The sequence below is a fragment of the Lissotriton helveticus genome, chromosome 12 (genome assembly GCF_964261635.1).
Source record: "Lissotriton helveticus chromosome 12, aLisHel1.1, whole genome shotgun sequence".
NCBI classification, from domain to species: Eukaryota; Metazoa; Chordata; class Amphibia; order Caudata; family Salamandridae; genus Lissotriton; species Lissotriton helveticus.
Genome location: NC_136073.1, coordinates 47,570,053 through 47,589,189, shown reverse-complemented (window position 1 = coordinate 47,589,189; position 19,137 = coordinate 47,570,053). Strand labels below are relative to the sequence as shown.

The window sequence follows — 19,137 nt, the reverse complement described above, 5'->3', positions numbered from 1 at the left end:
TAAGGCTGGGTGGGCAGAACAAAATTGTTGTAACCGGTACGTCATCCCAATTCAGTTTTTTTTAAACTAGTCATAAATGTCCCATTTTCCATCTACATTGTGGCTCATGGCACACTTGCTATTGAAGAAGAAGACGCTTTGATAGGGTGATCAGAGTTTGAAAACCAAAAACCAGGCTAAAAAAAAGCAGGACTAAAAATATGCAGCCACAATATAAATTGCCTGCCCTCTTTCACTCACGCTCCTGGTTACTGACCTCACTTGCATGTCTTCACATTTAAGTCATCTCTAAGCTGTGCCCCTGTGAAGGTGATCACATTTATTCGAAGTAAAAAGAGGTAACAGACTAGATTAGAGCCGCTGCGAATACTTAAACTTTAAACTTCAGCAGGCAGCACATCTTTGTATCCAATAACAAGAAAGGTGACATGCCTGTCACATGAGCTGCTGTAACACGAGACGTTGTGAAATCAGGAATAAATTAAATAAGTGGAATTAGGCAAATGCATTAGTAGCTAGTTTTATAGCTAGCTCAGTACATTAATGCACCCCCTGCATCGATCTGTGTACAAAGCAAAACATGCTATTTGGCGATCCTCCTTTATGCGGAAAGAAATGTGAACTCCCCGTTTTTAGGTCGAGCCTGGGCAGCGCATGAGCTGCTCTGCGCCATGCAGTGTTGGTGTATAGAATAGAAGCCCTGTCTACCCTCTGCCTATATTTGTCATTGGCTTGTGTCATTGCCTTTTGAAAATGCAGGATTCTGATTCGTTAAAAGGCTTGTTGTTCCCACCTTAGTCCCGCCTTGTCTTCATTTGTAACGTCCCACGAGCACTGGCTCTTTTACTTTGGTTCTTACACGGTATATCTGTTTTAGTCTGTAAGCACTATTTTCTTTAATGAGTTTCTCTTACTGCAGGCACAACCAGCTTTCCTGCAACATTCTGCGCACCATGCACGCCTTCACTTTCCGAGCACCCCGGGACAATGGTGGGCGCTTCTTTGAATAGGTCTCGCATTTACAAGAGTTTGAGCTATTGGCATTGTAAATGACAATGCCTTTTATCTATGTGTTAAGTAGCAAAATAGATAAATAAAAGGCATTGTCATTTACAATGCCAATGGCTTAAACTCTCGCAAATGCGAGATCTATTGCATTGCAAATGCTTGTTTATTTATTAAGTCCTTCACTACTCGTGTGCCTAAGAATAAAGTACTCCACGCCCTAGTTGCAGCTTATATCACAGTAATGCAACACTGGGACATCGAGTCTGACAGAGCATCTTACAGTAGGATTGTAGTGCTTATTCACACATCACACTAAAGGGTGGATTACGATGCCATTTGGAAGGGCTCTGAATCTGATTAGGAACCCTTGTTTCCGACCGAATCGTACACAGTTCCCAACTACCGATTACGATGCCTCGAAGCCATTAGGGTTGTCTGAATCTGTTCCTAAAGGTATTTGGACAGCTGTTCTGATTCAATCTGCCCGAAATGGCTGTCTGAATCTGTCTTGGGGGCCCGTACCAGGCCCCCCTTCCACTGGGTCCTTCCGAATTGGGCCTGTGTGGGTCCCCAAAGAACCCCCCTTTCCAACCATGCACAATGTGGCAGGCACCACGGGGTGCCTGCCACAGTGTGAACGATTTTCCACAGCCACCCCTTTCTTCATTGGGAGCCTGTGTTCTCTTTCGGAACACGGGCTCCCATTGAAAATGGGAGTCCAACTGAATTGTGTCTGGAAGCATCCGGATGCATTGTAATTGGTCGGTCGGACTTGCACAACCTGAATCGTTCGGAAACCAATAAGGAGGATAGTTGTTTTTTTTTTTTTTATAACTTTATTCGGTAGTTTTAAGAAAAACACCATAAAAGTTCACAATAAGCAAATTACAAGAATTATAAAAATTTAAAAAGAGTTAAAAATACATTTGTTAAAAAAAAACGATTAAGAAGAGCAGGAGCATCTCAATTTGTATAAGTTTTTCAATCTTATAATAACATACAGTTTTCCTGTTTTCTAAGATTCTTTCATTTGTGCAAATCCGCAGTGTAGTTCGTACTCAAAGGTTTGTACGATGACGTATACAGAATTTGAGAAAAAGTACGATCGCTTTGGCATAATTTTCGTTTTCAAGATACTGGAGTGCCAGATATGCAGGGCGGCACTGTCGAAGGCCCCGGAATTTCAAGATGGGCAGTATCCAGCGTTTGCGGGGTTCAATAAAAAACGTACAGAATAACATTGTATGTATCGTTGTTTGAGGGGACAGTAGATCACAAGGGCACATAGAAAATGTAGATGTCCAGACATTTTGCTTTGGAAATGCAACCAGTAAATGAAACAAATCAAGTCTGAAGCGAGTGAGCAGCATTTTTTCATACTGTGTTAGTTTGAAGTTCAAATAGGGTTCAGCAATAAGCACAGTCTGCACTAGTAAGGAGTGTTGGACAGATGGTTTATGGATCTCGGATAGTAATCGTAGTTGACGCAGGTGTGCAAGGCACTCTCTTTTTAAGTTCTTTTTTGAGATTTCTTTTATCAGTAACGGATGGTCAAAATACTTCCTGTAGCCTAGATCTGTTAATAACGCTTTAACATAGGACACCCATTTGATTTTCTTACAATGATCCAGCGTTAAGATGTCTTGGATAATCGCCCTAGTCAGTTTGCACTGCTCAGTGACCCATATTCTGCGCCACAACATTATTGGTTGCAATTTTATGGTATCTGTTATATAGTCAATGCCCAGCTCTGTGTGGCAGACATAAGTGGAGCAACTTTTTGGTACCGCCAACAGGTATCTCAGAAAGGAGTTCTCAATTTTTTGTATTGAATCCACATTTACGAAGCCCCATATCCCCGCCCCATATGTTGCCGTACTTATGCATTTTGAGTTATATATTTGCAGCAGTTCTTTGAGTGGTCGCTGCCCCAGTCTTTGTGAGAAGGTTTTTAACGAAGATGTCTCTCGAAGAAATGAAAGTTTCCTTGCGTTGATAGCTGGGTTCCATTTAAATTTTTCATCAATGATGATCCCTAAATAGGGATAGGTTGTAGTCCTATCCAGTTGTTCGCCCTGTACAAGCAGTTTCCTGTTTTTTGCGTTTCTTTTCTTCCCCACGTGCATTGTATAAGTTTTTTTTACGTTTAGTTTCAGATTCAGGCTTGCCATGAAGGTACAGTATCTATTCAGGGCCAGCTGTAATTCATTTGGTGTTCTTGCTAGAATAACATCATCGTCGGCATATAGGAGAGCTGGTATCTGCCGACGAGCTATCAAAGGAAGGTCTTTACTGCCTTGAAGCATAGCAGCCTCCAAGCCATTAGTGTAAAGGGTGAATAAAAAGGGGGCCAGTACACACCCCTGCCTGACCCCCTTTTCCACCCTGAAAGTGTCCGTGAGCTCACCTCTCACCCCGAATCTTACCCTTCCTGTAGTGCCTGTGTACAATTCTCGAAGAAAGTCCGCTATTGGAGTGGGAACTCCCATCTTCAAAATGATACTCCACAACGTTGAGTGTGCCACGCAATCAAACGCTGCGGAGAGATCTACGTATACCATATGAAGAGAAGAGCCTTTAGCTTCCACGTATTTGCCCGCCAATAGGGACAGATGTAGGGCCTGATCGACTGTTCCTAGCCCCTCCCAGAAACCGTATTGTAGGTCTGAAATAATACTGTGGTCGGTGGCCCAGTCCTGGAGTCGCTCAAGGAGTATTCGTCCTGCCATTTTTCCTAGCGAGTCCAAGAGGGAGATCGGCCTATAACATGATGGACTGTTTCGATCTCCTTTTTTGAATATTGGTACCAACGTCGATGTTCTCCAAGAATCTAAAAGGCCCACTTCAGTAGTGGCGTTCAGGACGTTGGTTAATAAGGGAGTCCATAAATCTGGGAGGTGTTTAAAAATATCAACGGAAACGCCGTCCGGGCCAGGGGCTTTGGCTGTTTTTGAGAATTTTAAGGCTTTTTGAACCTCTTCGTGAGAAAGCTGAAGATTTATTGGATAAATGGTGTGTGACAAAGGTTCAGGTTGATCTGTGTCTTCTGTCAGGTCTTTTGAAAAGACTTTTGTGAAGTGTCTGACCCATTCTTGTTCAGTTATGGCGACGTCAATAGAAGGAGAATTGTCTTTGTCTGTTAAAAATGGGGAGCGAACTACCTGCCAGAACGTGGTGCTGTCTTTTAGTTCCGAACTTTGGGTAAGACGTAACCATAGTTCAGTTTTTATTTCTTTTTTCCTGTTGTTTAGGGCAACCGTGTACTCCTTTCTGAGTCTACTGATTTCTACTCTGTCCATGTAGTCTCTGTTTAAGGCTTCCTTTAAGCGTGTGGATGCTTTTGTACATGCTGTATTAAACCAACCTTTTTTTGAGTGAAGCTTTTGTTTATGCGTCCTGGTTAGTTCTTTTTGAATACTTTTTGAGATTACCAGGAAGCTCTTTATGACTTCACTTGGTTGTGTAGTAGGGTCCAGACAGTTTGTGATGTCAGCTTGATTATATGTGACTATTTTTCTAGTTATTTCCTTATCGATACTACCCCACTTCAGTGTATAACCGTTCAAGGAGCCTAGTGCTAGCTCACTTTGGTTTAAAGCAGTCATGACATCATATGATTTTTTTGTTTTTATTTCAGCAAGACCCATGGTAATTGGAAAGTGGTCACTTAAAGGATTTTTAAGGACCTCAAATTCTTCTATGGTACATCCTGTGGGTGTTGAGATTAATATAAAGTCAATTAGGCTTATTAGACCTCTTCCATTGAATGTGGGCTGAAAAGGACCAGATGGAGTCTTTATTTCATTAGCAAAACTTAGCTCTAGTTCAGCCATGACTTCAGTCATTGTTTCTCCCACATTAGAGTGTGCAAAGTGCGTAAGGTTTATGTCGGCCTCATTACTGATACCACACTTATTATTGTTGCTGTTGCTACATAGGTGAAGATTAAAATCTCCTCCCCAGATTATCGTACATGACTGTTTGATGTATTTTATACGTTGTTCTTGTAATATTGCCGAGATCTCTGGGAGAAGGGCAGTCATGTCAGCCTGAGAAAGATTATTATAAAAGTTCACAATTAAGTAAAGTCTTTGTTTAGTAACCTTTAGTACTATGATCTGGAAATTCACATCTAGTCTTAAGGGGAGTACCTCATCCAAAGGAAGGGTGTTTGTAATGTAGGTGACTAAGCCTCCACTGTTTCTACCAGAGATTGATTTATTTGCAGGTGACCAGAAAGTTTTAAAGCCCACCATATGTATTGGCCCTATAGCCCAAGTCTCCTGGAGGCAGATACAACCGCTCAAATTGATCTGACTCAGGAAACCAGGGTTTGTCTTTTTTGCGGAAAGACCTGCAATATTCCAAAATGTAAAATAGATCTGCGAAGTATTTGGAATGGGATCAGCTGGATTGCTTATATCGGATATCAGATCTTCAAGTTCCAGGGTAACAGGAGCCGATGTTACATTCACCAAAGCATCTGTCTTGTGATGTTTTGTTATTAGACAGTTAACTGTATCAGGGATTGGAATAAGCTGGGTTGCCTTTTTTTCAGAGATAATCCATGTTGTAGATGGTAAGGTCATCTCTGTGTTGGAGGGTTGTGGAGGTTCCCTATTAGAATGTAAGCTGGGGAGTCAATCATTAACATCTAAGCCAGAAAGAGCATTAAACCTATTATAAATCGGAATATTATAAGGAGTAGCTAGTGGCAAGGCCGCTTGGCTCCATCGATTATCTCCATTCTCTTGGTAAGAGGTTTCAGAGAGATAAGGATGTGTGGCAGGAGGAATGAGTGTTTGACTCTGGTGCCACTGGACCGAGCCTGTTGGATAAAGAAACTTGGAGTTCTGGAAGGGTGTGGGAAGATAAGAGTCGGGGGGGAAAGGACCCTTTTGGGAACGAATTCAAGGGGATAGGGAAAATATTGTTATTTGTATTTAGTAGATGCCTGTAAAAGTAGCCCAATGGGAGAAGGGTTGTGTTGAATTCCCATGTAGAAGGTGAAGGGGCCTTAGCTAGTGTTTTTTCGGCCCACTGAGGGTTTCTGAAGGTAATCACTACACAATCCCCCTCGAATTTTTTCCGTAAGGGGCCTATCCAGCCTACTCTTTGGGTATGAGAGATTTCCCCAACGCATTCTATAGGAAAGTTACAGTTCAAACTTAACCAATGTAGTATTTTGTTTTTCAGGGACGATGTAGTTTCACTCTGTTCTCGTTTTAGTGTCGGTACGTTTACCAATACAATTACGTAGGCTCCACATTCAGGGGGGAGGGTAATGCGTGTAGGGATCTGTCGTGACCTATATGGTTGTTCATACGATGTCTGCGGCTGCTGGATCTTTGCGGCCATGTGATTAGGTTGCGTGGATACCTGTGATCCTTTTTGGGGTGGTACGTGAGAGTTCCCTGGCTCATTAGTGGCTGATTGAATGTTCGTTGTGGGAGTGAAAGAAGAACTGTTAGGTAATGGGGGTTTATTTACAGCTGTTAAGTTATTGCTAGGAGGGTTCTGTTTCGGGATAGTTGCTGGACCAGGAATAGGTTTTGATTGGGGGATAGTTACTTTGCTGCTATTTGGTTTAAGGTTTTGAGGTACAGTAATATTTTGGGGCACAGTCGGTGCAGGTTTTGTGTTTAGGGATATTAGCTCTTCAATTTTTTTTCCCAGTCGGGCAAGCCTAGTTTCGACTGGTGACAAGTATATACTTAGTAGGTCCCCAATTCGCTCGATCAGCTGATCGCTGCCTATGGTAGTTTCATACTTGTCCCTATGTTCCTCCCCTACATTTATATCTGAGATCCCCGGGAGTTGATGTGTTTCGTTGGATGCCTCCTTACTTTTCTGCTGTCTCACACGTTGGTGCTTCTTTGAGGCCCGAGGGACAGCTAAAGTCAATTGCTTAGTTGGTTTCGGAATCGCTCCCCCATGTATGTGAGTTGATTCGTTCACTTGTGTATCATCCACAATTTCAGGTGTTGAGGCCACGTTAAGGGCTGGGGATCTCTCTAGGTCAGTGCTCAAATCACAGTTGGTAGAGGTATCTGACACTGAAAGATCAACCTCGTTTGTTAGTGTGTGAGGGTCATTTTGGGTTTCCTGGATGGTGACTGAGTTAGTTGTATTAGATTTGGCGGGAGTGGCAGCAAATTGAATGCTTCCTAAAGAGGAGCGTTTGGCAATGCTCAAGTCATGGGATACTCTTCGCTGTAACAATGAGATGCTAAGGTCAATGGCGTCATGTGTTCTAGTTATAAAACTGTCTATTGGCCCTAGGACTGCCGCTGCTCCTGCGGCGGTCTTACTTCTGCTGCCTCTCGTGGACATATTACAAGTTGTTAAATTTCAGCAGTTAGATATAATTACTTGTGAATCTCAGTGGCCCACAGTAAATGTCACTATTACTCCCAAGGTACACAGTAGGACAGAGTAAGTAAAAAACAATGTCCTACTTGTTTCGCTGACTGAGATGTTAGGGCAGTGGACCCAACCCGACCTCTGCGTCCTCGGACGGCCACCGACGGCCTGCCCTTTGTCCGGGCTTCGTCCGGGCGTCCCGCGTTGCGGACGTGACCCCGTTTTGTAGCGCCGCCTGGCGCTTGATGGTGACGCGCTCCAATGCGCGCTGACACGGCCCCCTGGGAAGGCGAGTTTCTCTCTACTGCGGCCGCTGGTGTAATTGCGGTGCGGCGGCAGGAGGGCTCAGCCTGGATGCAGCAGCAGGGCGGAAGTTTTCACGGGACTGCTCAGGTCACTGGGGGCAGAGTTGAGGACCGGCAGGTCTCCTGGAACGCTTAGGGGTTTAGTTCGCTCTCCTTCTCTTTCAAACACAAGGTGCTAGGATAGTTATTTGAGCCTTTTTGTGATGAGTGGTGAGGGTTGGGTGAATGTAGAAGTAGGCGTCTGTTCTGTTCTTGTTTGGGTTCATTTTCAGGAAGAAGGCCAATGTGCTAACTTCCAAGGGACATTTCCAGGCACTGCTGTGTTGTAGGCTCCTTCGTTCAGTGTGCCATTTACCTTGCCAAAAATAGCTGTTCCCGTGGAGTTAAGTGAACAGCTCCTTACCTGGGAGATCCAAACCCTGTGTTTTGAGCGGAATAATTGCAAGTGCCAGGTGGCTAACCACCCTGATCTCCTAGAGTCTCCATAACATGCAGAATGTACCGAATGTAATCTGATTTGTACCAATTTACATGCATACTTGAGGGTGATCCTATTTCACGTTCATGCTGAAACAATGTCATACCTTTAACATCCAAGCCTTATGCCCATTGCCTTACATTTGGGGAACAAGGTCGTGTTGCCATTTTATTATTCTAATTGAGGAGAGTTGTTGGTATGGGCAGCCTTGGGATTATAGTAACCAGCAGGCAACCGCGAACATATGAATTTGTAATCTGCCTGCAACTAAAGAGAGAGCTCAATATGGTTGCTCACCAGGAGAGACTTTTGTGCATACCCCAGCGGGCAGAAGTATATTACTTTGTTGTGTCACATTGTCCAGTTTCTAGGGATCAGGTTAAACATGAAAAAGCAGGGGATGAAGTAAACTTGTGACAAGAAGAAATGGAAAATGCATGGAATACAGTAGTGTTTTTCAGTTTGGAACATTATTCCACAGTCATTATGCCTGAGGTGTAGAAGCGAGTGTACCCCAGAAGGCAGAGGCTTCCATTTGAATGGATTGTATCTCTAATCTACGCAATCCGCTTGGAAGGCTAGTTGATGAGTTATCTGGCAGACTAATATTTTCAGATTGCGTTGTAGAGGTATGTAGAGGAGGACTTCTGGTGGAGCCTTGTTTGTGGACAAAACCGGGTTTTGAAATAGTCTCTTTCCGATATTGATAGCCCATGCAAGACCCAATAGGTTTGTGATTGATAGATGAGTGATAACAACATTTCAGGATGTTGTTTACTGTACAGTTGTAACCCCTTTGGCATTTGTAGATTGTTTCGATTGGAGCCTGGCATGGTTTATTCTTTGCTGCAGCCGCCAGGACCTATGTACTCTGTTTGGGTTCAATCACCAACATGGAATTCCACTCCCTCAAGTTGGTATTGGATGACCACATTAACTTACGAGCCGCATGTCTGTACAGAGCTGAATAGAACGCATACTGTTTCTCTTTTACTAGGGAGACAGCAGACCAGTCTTATTAGCTACACTACCACGGAATTCGTTAAATAGTTGTCAACTTTTTTTAAGATACCCCCTTGATGGTTTTAACACCAGTAGGTAGCAGTGGGCCGTCTGATTCTGTTAAATGCCTTGTAAGGCTACCAAAAGGCATTGAGTACATTTTAGGGTGTAAATATTTTGCCTCGTTAAATGTCTGGTATTTGTATGGAACCTCTAAGATGGACTATGGACTACAGTAAGATGCTGAAATACAGCAAATGCCAGAATACGCAATATGTCTGGTATTCTGCTAGTACTAATATGCAACCCTGTTTTAAGGATTTGATTATGTTGGTGTGACTTGCCATCTACTGGTCTTCAATGTGTATTGGTGTATGAATTTGTCTGTGAGATTTGTTATTGTGTGTTTTTTCCCCCTATGAAAATTGTATTTTAATGTAGAGATTCTGAAGGGATAAACCTGAGATATTACATTTTATGGCTTTGTCTTCCCATTATTTAGCCTTCTGATATTTCCTGTACTTGTTATTTTCAGTGCCTGCACTTACTCACAGCCAGTCTCGCCCAGACAAGTTTCCTAACAGTTTGGAGTCCGAGAACGGTGAGTAAATAATTGTTGACCTATTTTGACCTCAACTTGTGTTTTCAGACAATGCCTGTAAGCATTTTGTACAACCAATGCAACCATGGTTACCTAAACTCCTGAAATTATTATAAAAAGGTTCTGCAAAGCTGGTATTCTCATTCTGCAAAACTTTTTTTGCCTTAGGCAACAAGCAGGAGAAGTGTCTGCTAGTGGGTAGCATACTATATTTAGAATTATAAATGGGTAATAGTGAAGGTCCAGTATGTGTTTTACCAGGGGGTTCATAGTGTCATCAGATAGACAACAATAGCGGATCTTGAGTTGCCTACGATGTCACTCAGAACCCCAAGTTGAAAAATATTCACTTTTTACCCAACTGTAATTTTATGTTCTGTATGTTCCCAAAATCATTTGCCCCTGCAACTACTAGAGAAGAGAAGTAATAAGGGAGCCATACATAACTGGCCCTCTCCTCCCTGCCCCAAATTCAAACAAGCATTTGCAATGAAATAGGTCTCACATTAATGAAAGTTTAAGCTATTGGCAATGCAGTAGCTTAAACTCTCAAGTGCAGACCTATTGCATTGCAAATATTTGTTTTACTGGCGCCAATGCGGTGCTTTCACATTCACGAAGGCAGCGCCCCTTTCTTTTGACAAGCAGTGTCTAAAGAAAGGGTTGTACCCGCCATTAAAGTGAAACTGCAGCATGGGGGTTTTCACAAAAAAGAAGCATCTGTTTGTGAAGTTGACAAACAGATGATTTTTTGGGGGGAAAATCACCCATTCCGCGCTTTTTCTTTAATGTTGCAGAAAAGGGGGTGGTGATGAACAGAGTGTCTGAATTAAGCAGACCACTCTTACCCAGTCCAAAGATCAGGGCTTCATCCATCACCGTTATTTAGCTCACTGCCCCACCCCAGCTCAGAACCTGGCTATATGCAAATTAGTCTGTCCCTGGCCCAGTGCATCATGGGAACAGGGCAGACCAAACTACCAAGCCAATTCTTCACCAGAATGGAGACAAGCTACCGGGGACCGGTTTCTGGCATTTCCGCCTCGTCGGCCCGGCTTGCTTGAATCCTGATGGAGCAGTGAGCAAGGGACTCATGTCTGAGTATACCCTGCCACACCTATAGTGGCCAAAAACGATTCAGAAAAGGGGGTGGTGATGAACAGAGTGTCTGAATTAAGCAGACCACTCTTACCCAGTCCAAAGATCAGGGCTTGATCCATCACCGTTATTTAGCTCACTGCCCCATCCCAGCTCAGAACCTGGCTATATGCAAATTAGTCTGTCCCTGGCCCAGTGCATCATGGGAACAGGGCAGACCAAACTACCAAGCCAATTCTTCACCAGAAAGGAGACAAGCTACCGGGGACCTAAAAAACGGTGATGGATCAAGCCCTGATCTTTTGACTGGGTAGGAGTGTTCTGCTTAATTCAGATACTCTGTCCATCACCACCCCCCTTTTTGAATCGTTTTCTTTAATGTTGGCCCCATACCTTTCTTTAGACGTTGTTTGTGTAAAGAAAGTGGCGCGGCCTCTATGAATGTGAAAGCGCTGCATGGGTGCTAGTAAAACAAAATTAATTAGTAAGCGTGGTTGCAAAATGCGGACCGCACAGATAAAATACATAAAAAAATGCGTCCGCTACAGTTTTTTTGTTGAAAATTGTGTTTATTGCGGAAAACATATAAGACACAGTCCAGTAAATACCGGTGGCAACACTGAGGTGAATAAACCAAAATCTGCATGCAGGATAATACACAGCCCCTTGGCCCACATCCCGGAGGCCGGGCGGCGTAATGTTGGAAGTGCCACAGGTATAACATAAGCTTGTATTCAGTACCCGCGAATCTCATGTATCCGCAGTTTTTCAATTATTCCCCCGCCCATGACGTTCAGGGAGCCGACCCCCAGCCGACTGTATAGAGCAGCTGTCCAATAGGAACACAACCTAACATAGAACAAGGAACAATCACCCCCAATACTTGGCATCGTGACAGTACATAGGAACCAGGTAGCCTTCTCATGGCCCGACAGGGTGCAGACATCACAGTTATAAGCAACCGTTTGGGAATCAGGACAAATCACAAGGTTATGCAAAAGGGAACTTCATTGCGCGCCCAGAGCACTACTCCATAGCAGGTCCCCCCACCCCTCCGCCCGCCACATCCTCCTCGGATCCATACCCCTCAGAGGTGAACAACTTGGCACTAGTGGCATCCGAATCCTCCCCTGGCAACCCCTCAGCACACATCATTCTCCAGGCCAACAAGTCTTCCTGAAGTTTCTCATCTCGGCGTGTGCGCTGCATATGAGTTTCCTCCGCCAAGGACCACTCTCTGACATCCCTATGCCACAGAGAAAGCTCTGGGCCCTCTGCCCCATCCAATTAATAGCCACCCGCCTCATTGCCAACACCAACAGCAACTGCAGAAATTTGTAGGACAAATTCCTCTTTTTGGGTTTGGGCACCAGCGCCAAGAGACAATGAAGCGGCTCCAGGGCGACCCGGATGCCCGTAACACGGCCAACGTGCTCCACCACTGCCTACGCGTCCGCTATAGTTAAAACGGGCCGTCATTAGTAAGAATTAAAATAGAAGCAGGTGGAGTGCTGCGAGGTAGTGGGTGGAATAGCCAAACAGCATTAAATGAATTAGTGCTCACCGACTTATAAAGCAGACCATGTAAGAACACCAGTAAACGGTCCAGTTCTTATGGAAGATAAATGCAGACAAGGAGGGACTAACAAGCCTAATAATGACTCTGAAGCCAGTGTTTACAAAGGACAATGACACAAGCCAATTAAAAATGTGGGCGGAGAGTGGGCTAGGCTTCAAAGCCATACTCCACTACTGCATGCCTCGCAGCAGCGCATGCGCTGCCCTGACTCGTCCTAAAAAAATACCTGTCCTCCTGCCACCTCCTCACCCGCCACCACTGCCTGCACCTTCCCTTTACCTCTCCTACAGAACCTGTGCTCCCTGCTTTCCGGCACTGCTCTAAGAGGCCTGTCAGAGCATCATGTCGGAACATCCTAGAATTCCTTTATAACTTAGCAGCGGTGAATAATAGCTTTTTTTTAAAAGCTGTTCCTAAGTCACAGTAGGAGGTAACTGAATTTGAATCCATTTATTCATTCTAGTGGCGCTCTGTGGGATCCATACATACCATGTAGAATTCTAGATGGGTAATAGTAAATAACAGGCATGTTTTTAACCGAGGGGTTCTGAGTGGCATTAAATAGACAACGACAGCGAAGCTCAAGTTGTCTGTGATGTCACATAGAACCCCGAGGTGAAAAACATCCTCCTTATTCATTTTTTACCCATCTATAAGTTTATGGTATGTGTGCACCCCCCCCTCCCCCAATTCATCTTTATTTAACATCTATGTTGCTCCTTTGACAGGTTTACTTAGTAAGCTGGGTTTTATACCCATCTCCTATGCGGATGATACTCCGCTCCTGCTATCTTTTGATAAACATGACCCTACTGATCAATCCATCTTTTTAGAAGGTGTTAGACGGGGACCGGGAGGGCCGGCCGAGCACCGTGATCGCACAGACAGGTAACTTCCCCCCCACAGATGGACACCACACAAAGATTAGGGTAACACCTTTTATAGGCACTTCGGGTAGTAGTGTGGTACGATACAAGGCGATCAGGACACGATGATCCTCTCAATTCTAGTCTCTAGTAAGGGAAGGGGGTAGCGGGACAGTCTTGGTACCCACGGGTACGGGTGTGTAACGGTGATAGCTCACAATCCTCGAGCTCGGTGTTCAGATGGGTCAGACCGCGGCAGCGCCGGCAGGTCCCGAAGAGGTCGTAGGTGGCAACGGGACGCGGCAGCGCCAGCAGGTCCCAACGAGGATGAAGGTTACAACGGGTCGCGGCAGCGCCAGCAGGTCCCACGAGGATGGAGGTTACAACGGGCCGCGGCAGCGCCAGCAGGTCCCACGAGGATGCAGGTTGCAACGGGCCGCGGCAGCGCCAGCAGGTCCCAACGAGGATGAAGGTTACAACGGGCCGCGGCAGCGCCAGCAGGTCCCACGAGGATGAAGGTTACAGAGGGCCGCGGCAGCGCCAGCAGGCAGGACGATAGTTCACAAGGCAGGGCTGTGGCAGCGCCAACAGTCCGTCAAGGATGAGTTCGTCGCGGTGTCTCTCGACTCCAGGATACAACTGCCTTCCTGTCCTGGGGCTGCCCCAGTTATAGGTCTGGCGCCCTTTGATGTCCGGACCCTCGCTCTTGGAGGTCGGGAGGTCCGGGATGAGGGAGTCCAGACACCCAGCAGGGGGGCGGAGCCAGCGCCCGAGGAGGCTGGGGGTGCTCGGCACCTGGCGGGGGAGAGCCATCGACACTTCGTACTCCCATTGACCTGCCAAGTGGGCCGTTCACCTCCTGGGTGGAGGGTGGTGCCGGGATGTCGGGGCCTGGCCAGGCCCAGGGTTGGGGTCGGGCTGAGGCCGCGCGGCCGCGTGGTGCCGTGTCCAAGATGGCGGCTGGGCCGGGCAATGGTGCTGACGGTGGCCCGGGCCCTGTCCTGCGGGGAGGGAGCGAGCCCTTCATGTGGCCTGTCCAACATGCGTCCCCCCCAGCTGAAGGCGGGGAGAGTCACCCATCTTCTTGGGGACTTTCCTCGTCGAGGCGGAAAAAGCGGGACAGGCCATCCGCGTTGGCGTGGTCTTGGCCAGGGCGATGTTCCACAGTGAAGTCCATCCCCTGCAGGGAGATGGACCATCGCAATAGTTTGGGGTTCTCCCCCCGCATCTGCATGAGCCACTGCAGGGGCCGATGGTCCGTCTGTACCCGGAAATGGGTTCCGAAGAGGTACGGCCGGAGCTTTTTGAGGGCCCATACCACCGCGAAGGCCTCTCGCTCAATGGTGCTCCAGCGCTGTTCTCGGGGCAGTAGGCGTCTGCTGATGAAGGCCACTGGTTGGTCCACTCCCTCGGGGTTCAGTTGGGAGAGGACGGCCCCAATACCCTGGTCGGAGGCATCGGTCTGCACGATGAACTCGCGGCTGTAGTCGGGGGCCTGGAGCACAGGAGCGGTGCACATGGCGGCCTTCAGCGTCTCGAAGGCTGCTTGACAGTCGGGAGTCCAGTTGACTCTTTTTGGGTGGTTCTTAGACGTGAGCTCCGTGAGGGGCCCCACAATGCTGCCATAGTCCCTTACAAACCGCCGGTAGTATCCGGTGAGCCCCAGGAAGGCTCGGACCTCGGTTTGTGTCTCGGGGGGTTGCCAGGACTGAATGGCAGCTACCTTGAGTTGGAGGGGGGCCACCAGACCGCTCCCCACTTGGTGTCCGAGGTAGGTCACGGACCCCTGGCCGATTTGGCACTTGCTGGCCTTTATGGTGAGGCCGGCCTGTTGGAGGGCCTGCAGGACCTCTCTGAGGTGGTGGAGGTGATCCGTCCAGTGGCGGCTGTATACCGCGATGTCGTCCAGGTAGGCGGCGCTGAATTCTTCGAGGCCTGCCAATACCTGGTTCACCAGTCTTTGAAAAGTGGCTGGAGCGTTCTTCATGCCGAAGGGCATCACTCTGAAATGGTAGTGCCCATCCGGGGTGGAGAAAGCGGAACGTTCTTGGGCTCTGGGGGTGAGGCCGATCTGCCAGTAGCCCGCTGTCAGGTCGAAGATGCTTAGGTAGCGGGCTGCCCCCATGCGGTCGACTAGTTCATCTGCTCGGGGGATAGGGTGAGCGTCGGTTCGGGTGACCGCGTTCAGACCCCGATAGTCAATGCAGAACCGGAGTTCAGGGGTGGTGCCCGGGGCCGCGGCCTTGGGGACCAGGACGACCGGGCTGGCCCAGGGACTGTCCGAAGGTTCGATGACTCCGAGGGCGAGCATCTTGGAGACTTCTTCTTGGATGCATGTACGTACCCGATCCGGTACTCGGTACGCCCGGTGTCGGACAGGAGGACTGTCCCCCGTGTCCACGTCGTGCAGGCACCAGGAGGTGACTCCGGGTGCGAGGGAGAACAGGTTTGCGAACGGCAGCAGGAGGGCCCGGCAATCTTGACGCTGCTCTGGGGTCAGGGCCTCAGAGAGTCGGACCCCGTCCACCGAACCATCTCTTTCCCGGGTCCTCAGTAGGTCAGGGAGGGGCTCGGAGTCTCCTTCTGCGCCACTGTCGGTAGCCATCAGCAGGCTGAGCTCTGAGCGCACGAAGTGGGGTTTGAGTCGGTTGGCGTGGAGGACCCGGAGGGGGTTCCGGGGGGACTCCAGGTCGATGAGATAGGTGACGGGGCTCCTGCGCTCGATCACCTTGAAGGGCCCCGTCCATTTGTCCTGCAAGGCACATGGTTCGATGGGGGACATCACCCATACCTGCTGACCCGGTTCAAACTCGATGGAGGAGGCATGTTGGTCGTACCACTTCTTCATGTCCTCTTGACTGGCCTCCAGATTGGCTTTAGCGATCTCCCTGAATTTCCGGGTCTGATTACGGAGGGTCAGGAGGTATTTGTAGACGTCCGGAGGGGTCTTTAGGGGGGCCATTTCCCATTCCTCCTTCACTAGGCTGAGAGGCCCGCGAACGGGGTGTCCGTACAGGAGTTCGAAGGGGCTGAAGCCGAGGGACTTCTGGGGGACTTCTCGGTAGGCGAAGAGGAGGCACGGTAGTAGCACGTCCCACTGGCGGCGTAGGGGTTCTTCCAGCCCCATGATCATCCCCTTGAGGGTGCGGTTGAACCGCTCGACCAGTCCGTTCCCCTGGGGGTGATAGGGGGTGGTGAATCGGTAAGTGACTCCGCACTGCTGCCAGAGGGATTTCATATACTTTGAAATAAAGTTCGTACCCCGGTCGCTGACGACTTCCCGGGGGAAGCCCACTCGAGAGAAGATCCCCATCAAGGCTCGACCCACTACTGGGGCTGTTATCGTACGAAGGGGGACCGCCTCAGGATAGCGGGTAGCGTGATCCACCAGGACCAGGATGAAGCGATGTCCCTGTGCTGTTCGGGGGTCCAGGGGCCCCACAATGTCTATTCCCACCCTTTCGAACGGGGTGGTCACCACGGGGAATGGTTGTAGGGGTGCCTTGAGTTTGCGGCCGCTCTTCCCACTGGCCTGGCAGGTCGGGCAGGACCGGCAATGGTTGGATACGTAATTTCTCATTTTGGGCCAAAAAAAGTGAGTCACCAGGCGGTGGTAGGTCTTGTCTTGGCCCAGGTGCCCGGCCAGGGGGACATCATGGGCTAGGTTCAACAGGAAGTCTCTGAAGTGGAGGGGCACCACCAGCACTCGCCCGGCCCCCAGTTCTGCGATTTTCTGTTCGCTGTACAAGAGATCATTGTCCCAATAAACCCAGTGGGCCCCGGTGGTGTCTCCTTGGCTCTGGGCGAGCGCTTGCTGTCGCAATCCCTCGAGGGAGGGGCAGGTCTTTTGCTCCTGCCGGAATTGTTCCTGGGTGGGCCCCCCTTCTTGACGCCACTGAGCCAGGTCGGGAAGCTCGGGGGGCTGTGTGGACCCCTCTGGGGTGGGGTCCGGGTGGTCGGTCTGGAGGAAGTCTTCTTCTGGAGTGATCGAGGGCGGAGGTGCTGCCCATTCTGGTTCTTCTGGTCTAGGGATGGTGCGGGTGGCCATGGACCGGGTGGTTACGCACGCCCAGTCCGGGAGACCCAACATCCCCAGATGCTCTCTTCTTTCCACAGCGGCCCACGGGGAGCTCTCGAGATCGTTCCCCAGGAGGCAGTCTACGGGGGCATCGTCACGGACAGTTACTTTCAGCATGCCGGACACTCCTCCCCATTCGAAGGGGACGCAGGCCATCCGACACAGGCTCTCCGAGTTATCTGCCGATCGGACGGGGCAAAGTAAGTTTGGTAGGATTTGTTCTGGGGTCACCAGGTGACAGCGGACGGCCGTCACACTGGCCCCGGTGTCACGCAGGGCCTTGGCCTTGCGCCCATTGATGCTCACCCATTGGCTGTACTTCCGAGTGTTGGCGGGCAGGGGAGTCCGCGGGACCATGTCTCTTCCTCCTAGGCATGCCAGGGTCATGGCGGCGGGTTCCCACTCGAACTGCTCCGACTCATAGGTCTCCGTGTCTTCGGAGACTTGTTCTTCTCCCAGGGCGGCGGCCGCCATCTGGCGGGGCCCGGGGGCCTGGTTCTTCGGGCAGGTCAGGTCACTGGCATAGTGGCCGACTCGCTGGCATCGATGACACGTCACGTTAGCTCGGAACCCCGGGCGCATCGGGGGGTTTCCCCGGCCTGCTGGGGCCGGGGTGGCGTTAGTGGGTGCGGCCGGGGCGGCGTCTCTGCCCCGGCCCGGGCCTCCTCCTCCTCCTCGGGGACGATGGTGACCTTGGTTGGTTCTGTTCTGCTCATTCGGCCCACTCCGGGCCACTCGGGTGCTCTCCCACCGGTCAGCCTCGGTGGCGAGCTGCCGGGGTTCAGTCAATTTACTGTCGAGGAGGTGCTGCCTGAGCTCGACAAAGCAGTTGTTGGAGAGGTGCTCCCACACAATGAGATTGAAGAGTTGTTCGTAAGTGGTTACGTTGTTACCCTTGATCCACCCCTCGAAGGCTCGGCTGAAATAGTTCACGTATTCCAACCACGTCGTACCTGGGATCCGGGTGCAGTTGCGGAACCTCTGGCGGTACATTTCGGGTGTAAGTCCATATCGACTGAGGAGGGCGGCCTTCATGTGGTCATAGGACGTCATTTGATGGTCCGGAAGCTGCAGCAGGGCATCACGACCCTCGTTGACGAATCTCCCCCATAGACCGGCTCCCCAGTCACTTCGAGCGACCCGGTGGGCGGTCATGGCAATCTCATAGGCCTTGAACCACTGCTGTATGTCGTCGTTCCGGTGATATTCTCGGACCACATCCTTGGGGATGTGGACCTTCTGCTCGGTAGGACCCGGGGAGTGCGGTTGCTCGGGCACCCCTAGGTTTTTGTTCAGTTTGCGTATTTCTATCTCCGCTAGTTTGCACTCGTGCTCGTATGCCAGTCTTTTTTCTTCGAGGTCTCTCTGTCTCTGTTTTTCCTCTCGCTCTTCTCTGAGCCGTAAGTGTTCTAAGTTTATTTTTTGTTCCGCCAGTTTCAATTCTCCGTCTAATCTGAGTCGTGCCAAGTCTAACTCGTGTAATCTATTTTTTTCCCGCTCTTGGATCTCTTCATGGGAGGGGCCTGTTCTCCGTTCCTCCGTCCGGGTGGTGTTGACTTCCGGGGCTGCGGGGTCCCGGGGGGTTGCGGTATTTGTCTCTGTCCAGGCCTCTAGGGCGTTTTTGAAGTCTTCTTTTGTGCTTAGCCCGGTGGTAGCAATGCCTAAGTCCATGCAAAATTGTTTGAGCTCTCGGTGGTTGTATTCTTCCAGCTTTTCCATCTGGAACTTCTCCGCCGATCCGCTCTCTTTGGTCGTCATT

General features: G+C 49.2%; 1 protein-coding gene across 2 annotated transcripts in view; it reads left to right on the top strand.

The window, feature by feature from the left end:
• NEURL4 (neuralized E3 ubiquitin protein ligase 4) overlaps positions 1 to 19,137 on the top strand; it is a 265,245-nt gene that overhangs the window by 50,971 nt on the left and 195,137 nt on the right. For both annotated transcript variants that reach the window (XM_078669741.1, XM_078669742.1), the window contains exon 3: positions 9,692 to 9,757. In XM_078669741.1, coding sequence (XP_078525867.1) covers positions 9,692 to 9,757 — 66 coding nt within the window. The remainder of the gene's footprint in view (positions 1 to 9,691; positions 9,758 to 19,137) is intronic.